The following is an 18,243-nucleotide window of genomic DNA, read 5'->3' on the forward strand; positions in this document are numbered from 1 at the left end:
GCGTGTGGTTACTTTTTCTCTAAAGATTTCAAAATACCTATACATGATACCTAAATATCACATTTAGAAACTTAATAAGAAATAGATATCAGAAGTCTTCTAATTGATATCTTTGAAGTAACAGTTGAAAGTAAAATAAGTTCACATATTCTCTAATAATTCAATTAGAATTTAAGATTAGAGACAAGTAAATTAGATCCAAAATATTTTTCGTGCTCTCTAAAGATATGAATTTGAAAAAGCCTAATTAAATATTTGTTGAAATACATGCTCGCAATACAAGCTCGTAATATCTTCCTTTTATATATATATACCTCAAGTAGCAAAGTGACACTATCGTTATTTTGATGTCAAATGATGGTAAATAACGTTAGCTTGTTGTCTGGGTGTTTATGTCTGAATATGATTTATTTTAGTTGTAAATTCATATTTAAGTAAATGTTTAGTAGAGTGCTTCCCTCTTCGATTTTCTTGTAATTTTGTAAATTTGTGTAATTTTATGCGCAGAATACATTCTGAAAAAGAAAAGCGTTGCTCAAATCTCATTTTCTTATTTAATTTTAAAATTTGATATTGGTAAGTTGGAAAATGATAATTTAATAACATTTTACCACTGCGCATTAATGTTGTTATTTATGAATTAATAGCGTTTTTTCGACTGCAGCGGGTTTTAAACCGACCTGGATTGGATTAATGCTTTGCTATTGTTGATGTTACATGGTCTAATAGTAGAGCTTGCTGTGTCATTAATTCAGTCCGGATCGATTCAAATTGTTGTATACCTCTCTGTAATTGGTTCAAGATGTACATCTATCTGTGATTGGATACGTGGACTGGCGTGAGCCTTATTTTGAGCATGCGTATATCTTTGGCAAATTTTTGGCAGCGTTTAAAGGAACAGAGAATATGCAGACATACATTTTGAATCATAAACCAATTTAAATTGTAGCAGTGGATAGTTTGTGATTCAAATTGTATATCTGCAAATTCTCTGTTTTAATTAATTAAAAATACGAATTTTCTTATATAATTAAGTTATTTTTTTACTATTATTAAGCTATTCGACTGAATCCCGTTTTATACTTTATTTATATCTGAACTGAGATATTATAACTCATAAATGACGACATTAATGAGTAAGCGCAGTTGTAAAATATCATTAAATTATCGTTTTTCAACTACCGACATAAAAACCTTTGGAATTAAATAATAAAAAAACGAACTTGAGCGACGATATTCCGTCTCGGAATATATTCTACGCACGAAAGTAAACATTTACAAAATTACAGGAAAATCGAAGAGGGACGGCTATACTGAACAACATTTTTACCTATATTTAACACTTATGATTTTAAGAAATTCTTTGTTTAAAGATTTATTTTACTTTCAATGATATCACAGTTAAAAAATTTTCTCTTGTTACACACAAATCGTAATAGCGATATTTAAGTATCATGCATCAGTCATTATGAAATATTTCCAAGTAAAACAGTGTACATACGTTCAACGTGCATCACTGATTCATAAGCGTAATTTAGAGCGCTTATTTAGGTCCGATTGCACTAACGTTACTTTGATTTTAAGCGAAACTTAAAACTTTCTTTCTCGTTTTAAAACCGAAAAGAGACAGGAAGAGAGTTTTAAGCCTCGCTTAAAATTGAAGTAACGTTGGTGCAACCGGGCCTCAGAGATTTAAATTGTTATTAAAAATTATTTAAATATAATTTTGCTAGAGGAAAAAATTGCTTTTTTTACCAAAGAGAATCCGTACAGTGCATTTCGCGAAAGATTGCGAATATATATATTTCTGAGAAGCTCTATATAAATTACATATTATAAATTATTTGTAAATAAAAAAAAACATTTTAGGTATATGTAATATTATTTTAATATAAAAAAAGATATTACACATACACACATGCGATGAACGATCATAACAAACGATAACAATTGCCAAAATAATTAGCTTACATTTTGACATTTATAATATGTCTCCGTAAAATGACTTAGCATTTAGGTACTTTCTTAATTTGTATGATTTATATCTGTTTGAAAATGTCAAATATGCAAAATATAACAGAAGAGGAGGCGTTACATGAGACAAAATTATATATAAAATTGACAAATAAAGGAATGTTTATCTACGGTGGATGGAGTAACGAGAGATTACTGAATTTGCTAAAGGACAAACTTGTGCGATGTAACAATATTAAATCCTTATCTGTGTGTACTGATGCGCAATGCGATAAATCATTACATTTTATTATGCACAGTGGAATGTATAATGAATGTATTTTACTGAAACTAGAAGAAAAAGGTATCAAGATGTTCTCATGAGAATTTCTATGCATTTCATTATTTATCGTTCTATTACATTGAATAGTAAATTTTAGGCATGTCACCACAAAGTATTGTAAAGGCAATGAAATATGGTCTCCTTGGACTTACTTCTGAGGAACTGAAATATTTCGAAGATTTTGGAGCAAAAATAAACGGAGATACATGGATAAAAAAACTTAACGATAAATTTATTTGGAATCTGGCTGCCGCTGGATTAACTGAAGATCAATGTTGGACTATTATTACATGTGGACTGGTGTCTCAAGATAAAAGTATATTGTATCGGCTTTTATCGAGTGGCATTGATGTTCCAGGAATTATAAACTGGCAGGGAAAAGTTAAACCAATTTCACCAACAACAATCCGTTTTTTGAGAAAGCTTGGGATCGATGAAGACACTTGTAATTATGTAGAAGAGAATGGTATCGATGATGAGGCAGAAGATATTCTAATTGATCTTGGATACAATGAATATAAAAAAAAAGAAGCTTTGGAAGTAACCGAGGTGTCGTATAATTAATTTCAAGGAATATTAGATAAAGTGCATATAGAAAAATGAAAAATATATTTTAAAATTGAAATAATTAATAGGAAATATTATGTGACTGCAATTTAACAATATTAGAATCATGCTCTATTTTCCTGGAAGGAAAAACCTTTGACACAATATATGATAATTCATCGAAGACATCTTGTTCTTGTAGTTTAGATGAAATGATATTTTCAAATATTTTTGTCACAAGCATGCAGTGTAATCTTACCTCGTGCCCTCGTTATTCGAATTTATTGCTGAAAGAACAAGCCAGTAAAACTATGACAAAAAATGATTATTTGAAGTATTTTATAGCTTTTACAATTATATTAATGAATTTATATGAAATAAGCATGATAATGTAATAAATTATATAATGCATATATAAATGTATGTATAGACAAAATGTGTTGGTGCCACTATCGTGGGCGATAAGCAGAGCTTGGAGATATCGTCCATCAGATCCTATACATTACATAGCCCACCAATTGCTACGTTGGAAGTATGGAAATGTCCCACAAGAGGAAATACATGATTTTCAACAAATTATCGCTTCTAGTATGATTCTGATGGATCAAGAGCTTATGGTAAAAACATACATTTAGTATTTTTTAGTAATAGATAACATTTAACATATAAGTAAAATTGAAATAAAATTGGCTAATACAGAAAATACCATTTTTAGTTTATATAGTTTATAAAATATATAATTTTGTTAAATAGCAAGAACGTAAACGTGAAGGAGAAAACGTCATTAGATGCTCAAATAAAGCTGTTGTGAAAGATATTGCTTATGTCGTGTGTTCAGAACAACAGAAATTATATCGTATTAAAGAATGTTATTGGAAATGTACAAAAATGCCAATATATGATCGGCTTTTACAGCAAACAAAAATGAAATTTGCAAAAAGAAGCGATACCTTGAATGATGAAAGAATAAAATGTAAAAATTAAAACGAACATTTTCTCTCTTGAAAGTTGCTAAATAAGATAAAGGTTTTCAATGGAAAAAATTTCTTAAAAAATTCGTTTATTTCATATTTGGACTTGTACATTCATCGCAAGTTTATCAGAAGAATATTTCAGTGCAAAAATTGCACGAGAGTATTACATGGAACGGAATGGAATGAATGTCTGACATCACAATGAAAGATGTTCGTAATATATTCTGGCAGTGATCAGAATTGTAAATTCATTAATATGTGTGAGATACTAAACGCAATTTCTGATTTATTCTATTTTATTGTGTGTCTCGATCAAACATTTTTAATGCATCTATGATAGTAATCTCGTACAACGCATATATGAGAGAAATGTGTTATATGATTTATCTTGAAAGAAAGACCTTAAAATACGAAATACGTGTATAGTCAGTCGCCTGTGAATTTGGGATTCTCTCTCTAATCTAGCAATAAAACAAATTTACGACTTCCACAGCTCTTTTTTATCACTTCAAAATATATAATATTCATTAATTTTACATATGCGTAAAAATTATTAAAAATAAAATTAAATATATATATTTTCACAATACACGTGACATTTTACATAAAAAAAATTAAATTATCTTCCTATGAAATTAATCAAACGTACCGAAATTTAATTCACATACAACCGTTAAAATATTACCTAGTTGAATGATGGCTTACTCGCGTTAATCCTATTCAGGGATTATCCCTGTATTTGCATTGTAAAAAACGATTCCTGCAGATGTAATGATTCAGGTACTACTGTGATGAATCAATTATATAAACTATTTGAATAGATAAATTTATTAAGAAAGCGATAAAAATAAAGGCAGTTACTGTTGAGCTCTACGAATTCACTTTCCAGTTCAACTTCTTCATATGAATAACTATCTCCATTCCGATGAAAATTACGGCAAACTTCAATAAAATAGCAACGTATCAAAATATATTTTTGTATCTATCTTGTTTGGTCTATTATCCTGAGCTGCTAACAGAATGAGTTTCAAAATGTTACACAGATCGACTTTTCGCGCGTTAAGTAAAAACTGGAAGTACAAAGTATACAGGGTGTTTGATAAGTAATGACAATACTCTTGCATAGGGATAGAGCGGACTAAACTGAGTCGAAAAGTCCTCTACCATTTTACAATTTTCACAATTTAACAAAATATTGATTACTAAAAATGGCCGAAAATTGGTTTTCAATAATTTTTTACTCAAGTACTACCAACTTTACAGAGAGCTCTGAGATTTTTTCAAAAAATTTTTTAGTATCGTATTTTCTCATATTGGTAAAAATAGTTGCCAATATAAGAAAATACAGTACTAAAAAGTTGATAAATTCTGAAAAAATTCTTAGAGCTCTATGAGAGCTCAAATAAAATAATTTCAAGTTTACAGAAAAACAAGAGACAAAAATAAATAATTTTTGTCTCTTGTTGTTTTTCTGTAAACTTGATATAGTAATATATATTCAAAAAATTATTGAAAACCAATATTTGATGATTTTTAGTAATTGATATCTTGTTAATTATTGCGAAAATTGCAAAATGGTAGAGAACTTTTCGGCTCAGTTTAGTCCGCTCTATTCCTATGCGAGATTTATTGTTTAATTATTAAATATCCTGTAAATCGGTCTCGAATATCTTGTTATAAAATTCATCAAAACGTAGCTGTGATTCGTTGAAGGAACGAGAATTTCCTTCCGATTCGATCATCTGTAGTGACTCAATAGAGACCCGTTTACGCAGTCGAAGAATATACTTTAAACAGAATAAACTTGGAGCTTATTAATCTTGGCTCTTTCCTCTTCAGTATCATCTCGGCAGATCATAAGTGTGTGAGATAGACCACATGTAACGGCAGTAATGTATAGACCTTCCAAGGCTTTCACCTCCATCGGAGTCGTCGACGACTTTCGCATTTCACCAAAACCCTAGGAGAAAAATTACATCTTGGAATCATTTAATTAATGTGATTTGTGTGACTATTTTTGCATACTGAAAAATTGGATGTTAGAGCAGTTTCTTAGCAAAAGATTTGATTTTGATTCGTGGAATTGCTATCTTGCATATGATTTATATTAATACATATTAAAAAAATATTTTACTGATAAAAACAGTATAGACACGAACTTTTCAAAAGGATGAACTAATTACAATATTGGGACGTCCCTCAGAGATCAGAAACTTCCAAATAACAATAAGTAAATAATAAAGTAAATAATAAAAAAATTTTAAATTTAAAATAAGTCTGGTTCAAAATGGAGGTTGGATAAGCAATCCCTTTTCCCATAAATATTACAAATTACAACGAAATTAATGAAGAAAATAAGATCCATGTAGGATTGCAGTGCTTTCATATGGATGGCAAGATTCGATTTAAATTGTAGCTTTATCAAAGAAAATTGAGATATTCTGAATGTATCCTTAAAAAACATCACTATCTTACCAATTCTCCAAACGTAGGACTGGCGCCCCAGGCGATAACAGAGTCGTCAGCTGCGACTACTACGCTCGTCTGCGAACAACCGACGCATCGAATCTCCCAACCGGATAGATCTTGGATAGGCTTGGGATACATGTTGGCCTCGCCGGTACGCTTAGTCTGACCAAACATAAGGGCGGAGCCATGTACGTTGATCGCGATGCTATACGTGCTTCCACAGTACACCGCACGGACACCGCGACTGGGTGGCTCCAGAAATTTGATTAGACGTGGTACCAACTCGTCGCGTTGTTCATTGTGACCCAGACGGCCAATCCCACCGAATCCCCAGGAGAACGCACGGTTCTTGCTGTCAATTGCGACCGTGTGATAGTGACCGCAGCTGAAATCGGTGATCTCAACGCGATCCAACGGCGTCGCGTGGCCATCCTTACCCCTTTCGACGTATAAAACGATTCGCTTAGGTACTTTCTCATAATGAAATGCCATTTTTGTATTCGTGATGAAATATTTGCCATCAGTGTTATGGCCTAGAGCGCCATACTCTGGGCATCCAAACGAATGCAGACCACCCTTGATATCCAAAACCATCGAGAACTCTGCGCCGCATCCTACTTTCACTATCGGCGGTCCGGAATACTTTACTTTGGTGGCAGTTACAATACAGGGATCGTTTTTCCCGATCCCACATTGGCCCAGTTTATTGTCACCAGCGGCAAAAACTATCCCACGGCTGGTTAAAAATAAAGTATGGTTGCGTCCGCATGATGCTCCTATAACCGTGTGTCCCTTTAAAGCTTCGACCTCAGTGGGCTCATCGCGACGCTTTGTGTCTCCGACACCCAATTGACCTACGCAAATTGTTCGGTCTCAGCAATACTATCGATAGAATAAAACCAGCGATGTAATATATACAAATTTAAATACAATCAGATGCTATTATATACTGGTCATATTATTTATTGGTCAAACTTTAACGTTTCTAGAATACTGAATATAAAGTTTTATCGAAACTCATCTTGTGCCAGTGTGAAATCTATATAGACTTGCAAATGTTAATCTTCAATAGTAAATAAAATAGTAACTATGACAAGAGGCAATGCGTGAATGACTTTGAATGAAAGCGGTTGATTTGTCAGCAGATTCTGAACTTAATCGTGGCCCTTGTTTTACGTACGCTTTGATTTTATAAGAGGTTGCAAGTTTGGGATTGAAGTGCAAGATGAATAATAGCCTGCTTTGGGAATGCATATGAGGAAAAAGAAAATTACTATGATATACAATTATCATATACAGAGGCACGTATCGCTTACCTTTATCATTTCTACCAAAAGCCAAACATCTATTATCCTCAGTGACGATAATGCTGTGGGATGCAGCAGGACCAGACGCGATTAGTCGTACTTTTGCGTCATTCAAATTCTTAAAAGTATGCGGAGTCCACAGGCTACGTCCTACGTTTGCTTTTACTCCTTTAGGCGGTGCTTTGCGACCAGCCATTTCCCAATTAGTAAGGCCACACATGAGCAATGTTCCAGGCTTGCCCCATCCACCCTATAATATCAAACAGATTTCATGAAGCCTGTTCTTTTTATCTGAACTTGTTACATAATTCATCTTTTTTTCTTTTCTCTAATATGGAGAGAAAAGGAGAAAAGATAAACTGTGCAAGAGAAATTCAGATAAGATAGACTCATCATTACTTTCCTTGCGTCTAATGTATTTCATTTAATATTACTTGTATAAAGTTCCATATAAATTTTATACATATACGAAATTTAATAAGAAGCAACACAACAAAATACTGATCAAAGGATTAGTTTTCTTTTTCTAGTTTGACAAATTCTATAATATTTAACAAAGTTTACAGAGCGAATATAAAAAGAAGTAGAAAACCACTGATCGCGATAATTGAAAAGCAATTTAAATGTTAACAATGCACTTTGATATTTACGTATTAATTTGTTTAAATATTCATAATTCGATATCGGAAGGTAAGATATGATAATAGCGATTGTTAATAGGGAACAATCGGCTCTTATTTGTTTCAAACGGGTAGACCGTCCGCAATCCGCACTGTGTTGCGGAACCGGACGCGCGTCCGCGCGGGTGCGGGGGGAAGTGATACGAAAGCATCAGTTCACCTCTGGGGCCGGCAGTTCAGGCATGTTCGAAACGTCCGCAAGCGCGTCCTCAGTTGCGGCGTCCTCGCCGTCGGCGTTGGAGCCGGCTTCAGCATCGTCGACCTCCGAGTCGTGCTCGCTGGAAATGTCTTCCTCGTCGTATTCTACCTTGCGCGACTTGGGACGGTTCTTCGCCTTGCCGCTCGAGGCTTTTCGCTTGGTCGACATCGTCGCAGTCGTGCCAGCCGTGCGACCGGGACGCGTCGTGTTCGTGTCTGGAATAGGCGTCGCGCGATCCCACGCGGTCCTTCCTCCACCCTCCACCTGCTCTTCTTCTTACGTGGATGGTAAGCAGTGTAAGGACCAGGTGGACAGTTCTCAGGAATTCTCGGCGGCGCTTTACGTTGTTGCCCGCCGCGATGACATTTATCGATGTAATGGCGCTGAAGGAGCCGCGCCGCCCCGCGCCACCGACAGCAAATCGACAACAAAAACGCGGCCACCTGGCGCTCAAAAATCATAATAAAACCATGCTCCCGCGATAAGTATATAGTATATACATTTTTATACGTGAATACACGACGCGACACCGCAGTTTATGACTGTAAATCGCCGGGGGGCGCGCCCCGTGTTCCCGTGTTCCCGAACGTTCCGCTCGGTCGGAACGCGCAGAATCGGACTCGCGATCCGAGCGGGAAGATTCAATATGGCTTCAAAACCCTGATCGTTCCGATTGTAGTGTATCTATACTATCTATAATAGGCCTTCTACAACAAGCCATAAGTCAGAACGTCAGAAATCTTAATCAGTCTTAACCAAGTCGTTCAAGTTGGCTATTGGCCAACTTCACCGATTATAACTTAAGATCGCTTAGAACTTTTGACTTGCGGCTTATTGTAGAAGGGCTGTAACCTATAATAAGAGTTAAAATCAATCAGGTCGCGACTTTTGATTGATAACCAAAATCCGTAACATATGTAACAATCAAGACAAACACGAATTTTCAAGTTGGAATCGTTTATAAATGAAGTTACACAACTCTAATATGTGTCTAATTCAATATAATTAAATCAATTGTTATAGTTTGAGAATTATTTAAACAATATTCAATTGATATGAGATTGTAAAAGAAAGATTTAGAACATTTACAATTTACAACAATGAACAGTTTTAACGATGTACAATACAATTAAAATCAATCCGAGAAAGATTAATTCCACAATATTTTACAAAGTTAATAAATGAACTTAATTATTCTATAAACTTATTTGATTAGAAAGATTTATCGCTAATATTGTAAGACCACAATCGTTCAGCACCATGCATGATGTTGTTTGCATTTTATAGTATTGCTAGTTTAAACTTGTTATAGCGATTCGAAGTTCATTTACAACTTTGTTTTAAAATTTACAAAAAAATTAATTTTTTACAAGTTGATTTTATTTTTAATGAGAAGTCATTTTTATGCATTAAGTATACTCACCATCGAAATATGTATTATATTATACCTACCACCAAAATATAATTTGATAAAAATGCAATAGAAACAAATTATTCTAAAAACAATTTAAAGATGATATTGTGAATATATTGCTTTATTAAACGAATGAATAATTAAGCTTTTCTTCAACTTTTTAAAAACTTTCTTACTAAACCCTTATTTTGCACATCAATTTTTATTTGAGAAGAGTGTAAAGGTGAAGCGGATCAAGTCTAACGTTATAGCATGCTATTATTGAAATATAAATTAAGCATTAATCGTGTAATAGTAAAATAAATTTTAATAGATTACATTGATTGCATTTCTTTAAATTATATTAATAACACAATGACAACATGATGATTTTACGAATTTGCCAGCGGTTACAAAACATACGTAGTGTCCATCTCTATCCGTCTTTATTCGATAGATTGCAACAGGAAAAAATAAGACATTGTAGCGTTCACGGACTATTAATAAAAACGAAATAAATAGAATTAGATTAATATGAAAAATTATGTAGTTGTAAATATTATTAGTCAAAATATAGAGACTTTTCTAAGCCTTGCAAAAAAAAAATAATAATCAGGAAAAATCAATTTCATTGATAAAATAATTAATCTTCCAATAGACATGATTGGAACGGCACTTAAAATCGTATAATTCTTTCTTTCTTTATTCGTGTTGGTTAAATTTTATAATATGTAATTATATACGTATATTTTAAAATAATTTTAATTTCTTTACTTAAGTATTAAATTTAAATTTTTTGAAATTTGAATTTTTTCAAGTATTGAATCTTTTATTTCTGCAAAAATGAATATCAATACTACTTTAAAATAACGGTAATGGATAAAACTAAAAGTGACTGGAAAATCGTAAACTTTCGCTTACAAGGGAACCTCGCGAAATGTCAAATTTTGATTTTAATGAAACTTTGTATACATATATACAATGAGGAGCAAAGTGAGCTTGTACTTCGGTGTAATACATACATACGTTGGTGATGTAGATGAGCGCGCCGCCTGCAGTATGATGTATTACACCGAAGTACAACCTCATTTTTGCTCCTCACTGTACGTTACATAAAAATAAATGAATTTAGAAAATACCAGGGGAAAATTTTAGAAAATAGGCGACCTCACCGATTTCAATAATATCAATAATAAACCATTATAAAAGCATTATATTTATTACAATGTCCCTCTGCTATTTAAGACAATATTACCGTGATATTTCAATGTTGGTAATCAATGTATAATACATTAGTAATATTTCTGTGATATTTCCGGTATATTGCAATATTACTGCGATATTACGTGATATTACGTGCTATGTGTACTATGTGTAAAAAAATTTTATTAAAATCAGAATTTGATTCTTCATGGGGTTCTCTTGTCAGATAAAGTGGACTGATTACATAGTTCTATAAAATTTTCGGTAAATATGTAATTTAGGGGCCCCACCAATGCTTGATCTTGGCTTTGACATATGTTGTCAAGGTCATGGCCCTGAGTGACCTTGAGAAAGTTTTAATCGTCGGAAGTCAATCGTTAAAAAGTTATAAACAAAAGAAGTTTAAGAAATAATATATATGATATCTCTTTTCCACCATATAAAACAGGAATTTTCTGCTTTAAAGTATATTTTACAACTTTCCACGCTAAGAGACTCCTGTCTAACCTCGTTCCTCTGCTTGAGGGGGCGCACGACTTTCATATTTTCTTATATAATTTTTGTTCTTAGAACAGAAAAATTTTCCTGCTTTACTCTGCATACATTCTATAACGAGTTAATGTGAAACGAGATCTTTCCTTGTTGGAGAAGGTACAGTGTTAACAGAGTGTATGTGATCATATAGAATGTGCGTGCGTGCGTGCGTGCGTGTGTGCGTGTATGCAGAGTAAAGCAGGAAATAAATTTCTGCTCTAAGAACAAAAATTATTTAACAAAATATGAAAGTTGTGCACCCCCAAGCAGGAGGGGGGATGGTAAATGGTTGAATTAGGGTTAAGTTATTATATATCCATTTGTATCAATCGCAACGTGGTCATTTGCAACTTGTTTTCACTTGCAACGTGGTCAATCTTAAAGTGATCGCTTTAGGTGAAAGTCGTGCGCCTCCAAGCAGAGAGGGAGGTGGGGTAGGAATCAAAATTCATTTTGTATAGCAGAAATGTAACGTTATTTCTTAAACTTCTTTTGTTTATAACTTTTTAATGAATGACTCGACGGTTAAAACTTTCTCAAGGTCACTCAGGACCGTGACCTTGACAACATATGTCGAGGTCAAGATCATTGGGGGGGGGGGGACTCCCCTTAACTACATAATTACCAAATTTTCTTTCAGAAACAAGGAGACTAATTATTTTCTATAGTTCTTTGAATACACTAACATAAACATGGTTTTTAAAATTAAAATTGCTCCATTACGTTATAATTTTGAGAAATTTGCAGTTAAAGGTATATAAAAGTATATTATAGTATTGAAATAAATTATATTATAGTATCGGAAGGAGCATACCATTGAAACTATTAGACAGACCTAAAAAGAGATGGACTAATGTATGGGTAGAATACACTACTATATTCTCTCTCTTTTGAAACAAAGTACAATCAATAGGACAATAGTAAAAAAAAGGGTTCCGTTTTTATGTACTTACCTTTTTTTAGGTCAAAATGAAAGATTAAAGAAATTTTGCAAACTCCATCCAGTACTGTATATCAATGAATTACATATCATCTATGGTTAGATATTTCCCCATGGTTAAATGAAGTTCATTGCGAGAGAGAGAGAGAGAGAGAGAGAGAGAGAGAGAGAAATTTAAAACAACTGATTGAATTTTATACGCGGAACGTTGGCTGGAGATTTCGGACAATAAAGCATGTTCTACAATGTGCATTTTGTTTTCTTTTTCTTGCCGTTTTTTAATTTTTTACGTCTTATCTGTTTGCCTCTTATTCCGTTTTTCGATTTCTATCACCCGTGACAAAATTTACCAAACTTCGGAAGAAACAAGAAATACGATAAACGCAATATAATTGTCAATAAAACGGTTGCAAAAAGGGAAGAAAGTAAGAAAGGGGTAAAAGGCAATGAACAGAAAACAAAGAGCACATTGTAGAACAGACACCTTATAACTGTACATTGAAAATTTTTTAACTCTCATATAAAATTATTAAAAAGGCCCATGGTTATTTCTTTGCATGCATGCACATAGGCATTTGGATTAACTCCGTTTAATTACAATAAAAATTCCTGTAGCACATGCTCTATATCGTAATAATAACAAAACACATGGAAACAGTCCTTTTTACAACTTTTATTGAAAATTTCTCAAAATTATGAAATGACGAGGCAATTTAAAAACCCGATTTGAATTCATAGCGTCCAACTATACGAAATGACTACAGTCAGTTCTGATACTTTTTTCTATTGAACTTATAGTTGAAATTGAAATACGTACCTTGGTAAACATCATTACATTGACGGGAGAAAAAAATGCATATACAGTCATTGGTTTTTGCATCATTATTAAAATAACATTTGTTCTCACATGACGATCGAGACTAGAGTTGGGCCATTTCCCAAAGTATATTCCTTTACAAAAATCTTCACCCTAAATGTATATATTGGAAATAGTCAATTTTTAGTTATATAAAAACCATTTTTTCAGATTATAAAAACTTACCGCATTTGTGAGAAAAGTGCCATACCATGCGTATATAAATGTTTGAAGCAGTTTTACCATAGCATATCCTAGAGACGAGGACACGTCGTAAAAAGTAAACTCCGATAACTATTGTAAACGTTTAGTGATTAGTACTGTAATATATCAGTGAATATTTGGTATAACGCAATGCCATAGCAGAGCAAAACATTTGCTAGCGCAGTACAGTCTTTGATTTTAGATTTTGTTACGATTGCACACAGCACACAATAGACTAGGTACCATAAAATCAAACATCTCATAACATTTTGCAATAATGTGTTTACATACCGATGTTAGGTCGTACATCAACGCGCAAAGAAGCATGGCATTGGTGACAATATGCCAAAAGACGATGGGTCCATATACGTGTTCCAATGTATTGCGACATTGCAATAGCTTCTGATGTTTCAGCACGCATGTCCTCAGGATATCCGAGAACTTTTCGGTGGACAGAGGATTCGTGAGAGCGAAGGTCATGACGTGCATTGTTGAGTAAAACTGATAAACATAAAAGCCAAAAGCACTGTCGACACCGCACGCCATCATGGAGCTGAGTATTACTAAACCTGTCTCGCAGAATAGATGAAGATGATATAAAAAATTATCGGGAATGGGCCAAAACCACCCCAGTCCCCTGCTGAGCGGCAGGGTATAGTTTGTATATAAATGAAAGTAGAAAAGATTGCGGATTACAAAAATATACGGAGATCCAAAATATGCGAATATCATTCCTACTACGACAGCGAAATATATATATGCCAAGGTATACATTGTACGTAGGGACGAAAATATTATCGTCTGCATTTTTTCATTCTTCAGCTCCTCCTCGAAAAGATTATTCAGTGTCCGATGATAATTTATCAGAGAATTACGATTTATCATGAAGGTTACCACCTTAAAAAAGACCAGAGATACATATCTTTTTCCCGTGCAAAAATTGAAATTACTCAAAGATTGACGAACTATCTTTAATTAAACGATTTTAAATTTGTAATATTCGAAATTTATTTCTCTTTGCAACACGTTACAAAAGAATATTTATTGAAATGGTATTTATAAAAAGATTAATCAATTAATGAACCAGCTAAATATTTTTCTTATTTATAAATTGTTTCTGTTGCAAGCTTTTTTGTTCGATTTTACATAAATAATTTTTTAAAGAAATGTTAAAACATATGTGTGTAAAAATAAATGTAAAGAATTTATTTTTTAAATTAGTTGAAAAATGTAATTTTGCAATCTGTTTGATTCTATGAAGTTTAATGCATACATATATGGTATTATATTATATTATACTATATCATATTAATCATATTATACATATGTGTTTATTAACCTCTAGAAGACCGGAAGCTGATAAATCGGTTCCTGACGACTTAAATGAATTTTGTGAAATTTTAACTTTTTATAGTATTTACTTCAGTACCTCATACAGATAATAATTGATATCGAAACTTCCTGCCTATTATGGAGAAGAGGAAGGGAGGCAGAGAATATTAGACCCACAAGTAAACCTACGGAGGTGTCACTCACCGATTTTAATGAAACTTTGCATATATGTAGAACTTTGAAAAATATTTGAGACGTATTTTTTTTTATCTGCAATGGTCCACTCTGAAGGGTGAAAATTACCTCTTAAAGGTAAGGGATAGATTTAACATATTAGGTGAAATAAGTTAAAAATTTTAAAAAGTAAAATGTGTTACGAGGTTTTTGGGGTCGCTGAAACTGAATCTTATGTCAAAAGTATGAAATTAAAAATGGCTGACCCAATATGGCATCCAGATCGATACATTAAAGCTTTTATAAGTTTTTATTAAAGTGAGTAAATTTTAAGAATTCTCTTGTCATCACAGAATTAAAATTTCCGATTTTTGGGTTGATGATTTTAAACATGGTGTTAAAGATATAAAATTCAAAATGACAACCTCAATATGGCAGCTATATACGTTAAAATTTATAATTTTTGCAAAAAATGTGTTGATACAAGGTCCTCACCTTTCGGGGTGCTTTTTTACAGTGAGTCCTCTTGTCTTTCACCTTTCGCACGTTATTCTTGAAAAATTTTGCAAATGTGATAATCTGTAAAGAAATGGTTCATGCATAAAGATTTTGTGCACCATGCACATCTAATTACCGTTGAAGAACTACAAAAATTACAGATTGCCGCACATTTCTTAAAATGGTAATCAACAGGATTATCAAATTCAGGAGGTTTTTCTGACATGTAACCACTTTTATACCAAGCGTATTTAATAAGATTTTGAATCGAGAGGAAAAAACTGGATATGGATTAGTGAATGGGACTTAATAATATTATTACGGTGATGAATTTAAAATGATAAAAGTCGTTCAAAAACTTGCCGGTCCTCAGGAGGTTAATATATTAATAAATAAATTTATTAATATTTTTCATTGTATACATAATTTTATTGTAAACATGTAAAATATGGTTCTGATTTTGTCTTATGTAATAACATGCTATTTCCTTCTAGATCGTACCTTGAGAATAGCACCAAGTGCAGATATTGTTACGCCAACGAATTTCATCACAACTTTCAAGTTATGTCTCAGAATATAACACATATGCAAACTTAATATTGTATATAGAATCATCGCCAAAAATGTACAAACTGACCAGTAGTAAGTGAATTTGCTGGATTTTGTGGGCATATACCAACAACCACAGAGAGTGAGCAGATTTTGAAGGAATTGCTGATACGTGCGATACGCTTTCAACTGTTTATGAATCATTTTAATACCTGCATGTACAGGGTCCCTTGTTTTAATTTTCGTATTGAAATATCTCAAAAAATATAAAAGATACGAAAAAAATTTTTGAAAAATTTGTGTAAGTATTTTGTAGAGGAACACACAAATGATTATAATATTAATTCTCTCAAAGGACTTGATTTTTCAAAGATCACATAAAAATTACAGCCATTTTAAAAAATGGAATTATGATTTTTTTGTTATACATAATGATTTCTTTAATTATTCTCTGTATAAAAGTATCAAGGTCCAGATAACAAAAAATTAATAGTTTATTTTTTATATCATTTTCCCAGTAAACAAGAAACGTTCCAAAACATTTCAGTAACGTTGCAGTAACGTTGTAACGTTACTGACACGTTTCAAAATGTTACTGAAATGTTTTTTGTTTAGTGGGTTGTGTAAAATATCACAAAAATCCATTTAAAACTCTGATTTTTATGGAACTTTGAAAAATTATTTTTTCCTAAATTTTTTTATTATTAATATATGTCATCCACCATATCATATATAGTATGTATACATTTTTTGCCTAAAACATTTTTAATTTTTACAATCTCACGCAGTTTTAGTGTTAATCAAAATAATATTAATTGCAAATAAATTTTTTCAATAATATTCGAAGTATAATCGGCGACTGGTCCAGTAATGTGAACGTTCTAAAAATATGTTTATTAAAACTGGGATGAATGAACTTTTCCATTTTACAACCAATAATAAATCACACAGTAACGTTATTATGATTTCGTTATGACACTTATTGTTACGGAAATTTACAATAATATACATATGTATTTCAAACATCTAAAAGAAATTATAAGTTTTCATACACTACCACATCATATATGTATATACAAAATCTAATAAAACATACGTGATAAATTTTCACTGTCGTAAGTGCGAGTTTCAAGAACAAACTTGTCTGTCAGAAGTCTTTGAACTGAAGAATATCGCTGAAAATATCTGTCGTTCTTTCTGATACGATAGTTTTGCAAGTAATGATACCAAGTCAGAGAACGAGACTTTACCTTCTACCTTACCGTATTCAAACTGTTATTGAACGATTGCAATTTGTATATTAGGGTCTCTTTGAAGTATCTTTTCGTTGACTATTATTTGCGTTATACGTATTGATATTGAGGACTTGAAAAATTAATAGCTAATCTTGTGGCCAATTTAATGTGTCATTCGATAGAATTGTTTGAAATGGATCATAATTTAGATTTGTTATGACTACGGACAAACTATAGATACAAAAAAAGTTGCACTTCAAAGAGAATGACAAAGTGAATCATGAGACCGCATGAGTTGCACCGCAAAATGCATCGAGATTAGGGTTATTTCTTCTCATTTAACTTATTGAAGGTAGATAGATTTACGATTCTCTTTTTTTATACGAAATAAGAAAGTCTATTTATTGATCATAATACTGTTGGTATACCTTGCGCACGACATTGGAAGAATATTGGTACTTATATACAACCAAGGTTATAGTGAAGATATAATAAAAAAACAGAAAGGCCCGTTCATCACCTACACGTATGCTTGTCATTTATTTCTTTCGTATGTATATATTATTGATATATTTTTCTTGTACATTTTACTAAATTAATGCGCAGCTTTATTAAACATATGCGTACATTGATCGATGACGTTTCACAATATTTTCCATAAATTTATCTGCTTTACAACGATAGAGAGAGGTATATTTACGAGGATTATTTTTATTTCTGAGATAAAGAAGACTCTTTACACTGTCGATCGAAACATTGTCGTTGTTAGCAATATATATGTATATTGATGCTTGCAGCTTATTGTTAGATAACTTGAGGATATAAGCACATATCTGTATTACTGAAAGGAGCCC

At 32.4% G+C, this 18,243-nt stretch overlaps 3 protein-coding genes across 4 annotated transcripts; 1 reads left to right on the forward strand and 2 right to left on the reverse strand.

Moving 5' to 3' along the window:
• The first annotated feature begins 1,902 nt into the window (after positions 1-1,902).
• On the forward strand, positions 1,903-3,826 carry LOC108761635 (uncharacterized). Its single transcript, XM_018508250.1, has 5 exons — positions 1,903-2,317; positions 2,394-2,845; positions 2,932-3,176; positions 3,273-3,459; positions 3,596-3,826. Exons 1-5 carry the CDS (start codon positions 2,035-2,037, stop codon positions 3,824-3,826), a joined length of 1,398 nt encoding a protein of 465 aa, XP_018363752.1. The 5' UTR covers positions 1,903-2,034.
• Positions 3,827-5,466: 1,640 nt separating this feature from the next.
• On the reverse strand, positions 5,467-8,948 carry LOC108761677 (protein RCC2 homolog). The gene is made up of 4 exons (XM_018508342.1): positions 8,433-8,948; positions 7,602-7,842; positions 6,292-7,139; positions 5,467-5,776 (listed from the first exon to the last, which is right to left on the reverse strand). The coding sequence occupies exons 1-4, from the start codon at positions 8,637-8,639 to the stop codon at positions 5,606-5,608; spliced, it is 1,467 nt and encodes a 488-aa protein (XP_018363844.1). The 5' UTR covers positions 8,640-8,948; the 3' UTR covers positions 5,467-5,605.
• Positions 8,949-10,272: 1,324 nt separating this feature from the next.
• On the reverse strand, positions 10,273-16,284 carry LOC108761689 (odorant receptor Or2). 2 transcript variants are annotated; one of them, XM_018508357.1, is made up of 5 exons: positions 16,107-16,284; positions 13,893-14,498; positions 13,584-13,691; positions 13,359-13,511; positions 10,273-10,361 (listed from the first exon to the last, which is right to left on the reverse strand). In XM_018508357.1, exons 1-5 carry the CDS (start codon positions 16,275-16,277, stop codon positions 10,311-10,313), a joined length of 1,089 nt encoding a protein of 362 aa, XP_018363859.1. In that variant the 5' UTR covers positions 16,278-16,284; the 3' UTR covers positions 10,273-10,310. The 2 variants fall into 2 exon arrangements, with proteins under 2 accessions (XP_018363859.1, XP_018363858.1); XM_018508356.1 differs by lacking the exon at positions 16,107-16,284 and adding an exon at positions 14,941-15,103.
• Positions 16,285-18,243: the final 1,959 nt, after the last annotated feature.

The sequence above is a fragment of the Trachymyrmex cornetzi genome, unplaced genomic scaffold (assembly GCF_001594075.2).
Source record: "Trachymyrmex cornetzi isolate Tcor2-1 unplaced genomic scaffold, Tcor1.1 scaffold26, whole genome shotgun sequence".
Classification (NCBI taxonomy): domain Eukaryota; kingdom Metazoa; phylum Arthropoda; class Insecta; order Hymenoptera; family Formicidae; genus Trachymyrmex; species Trachymyrmex cornetzi.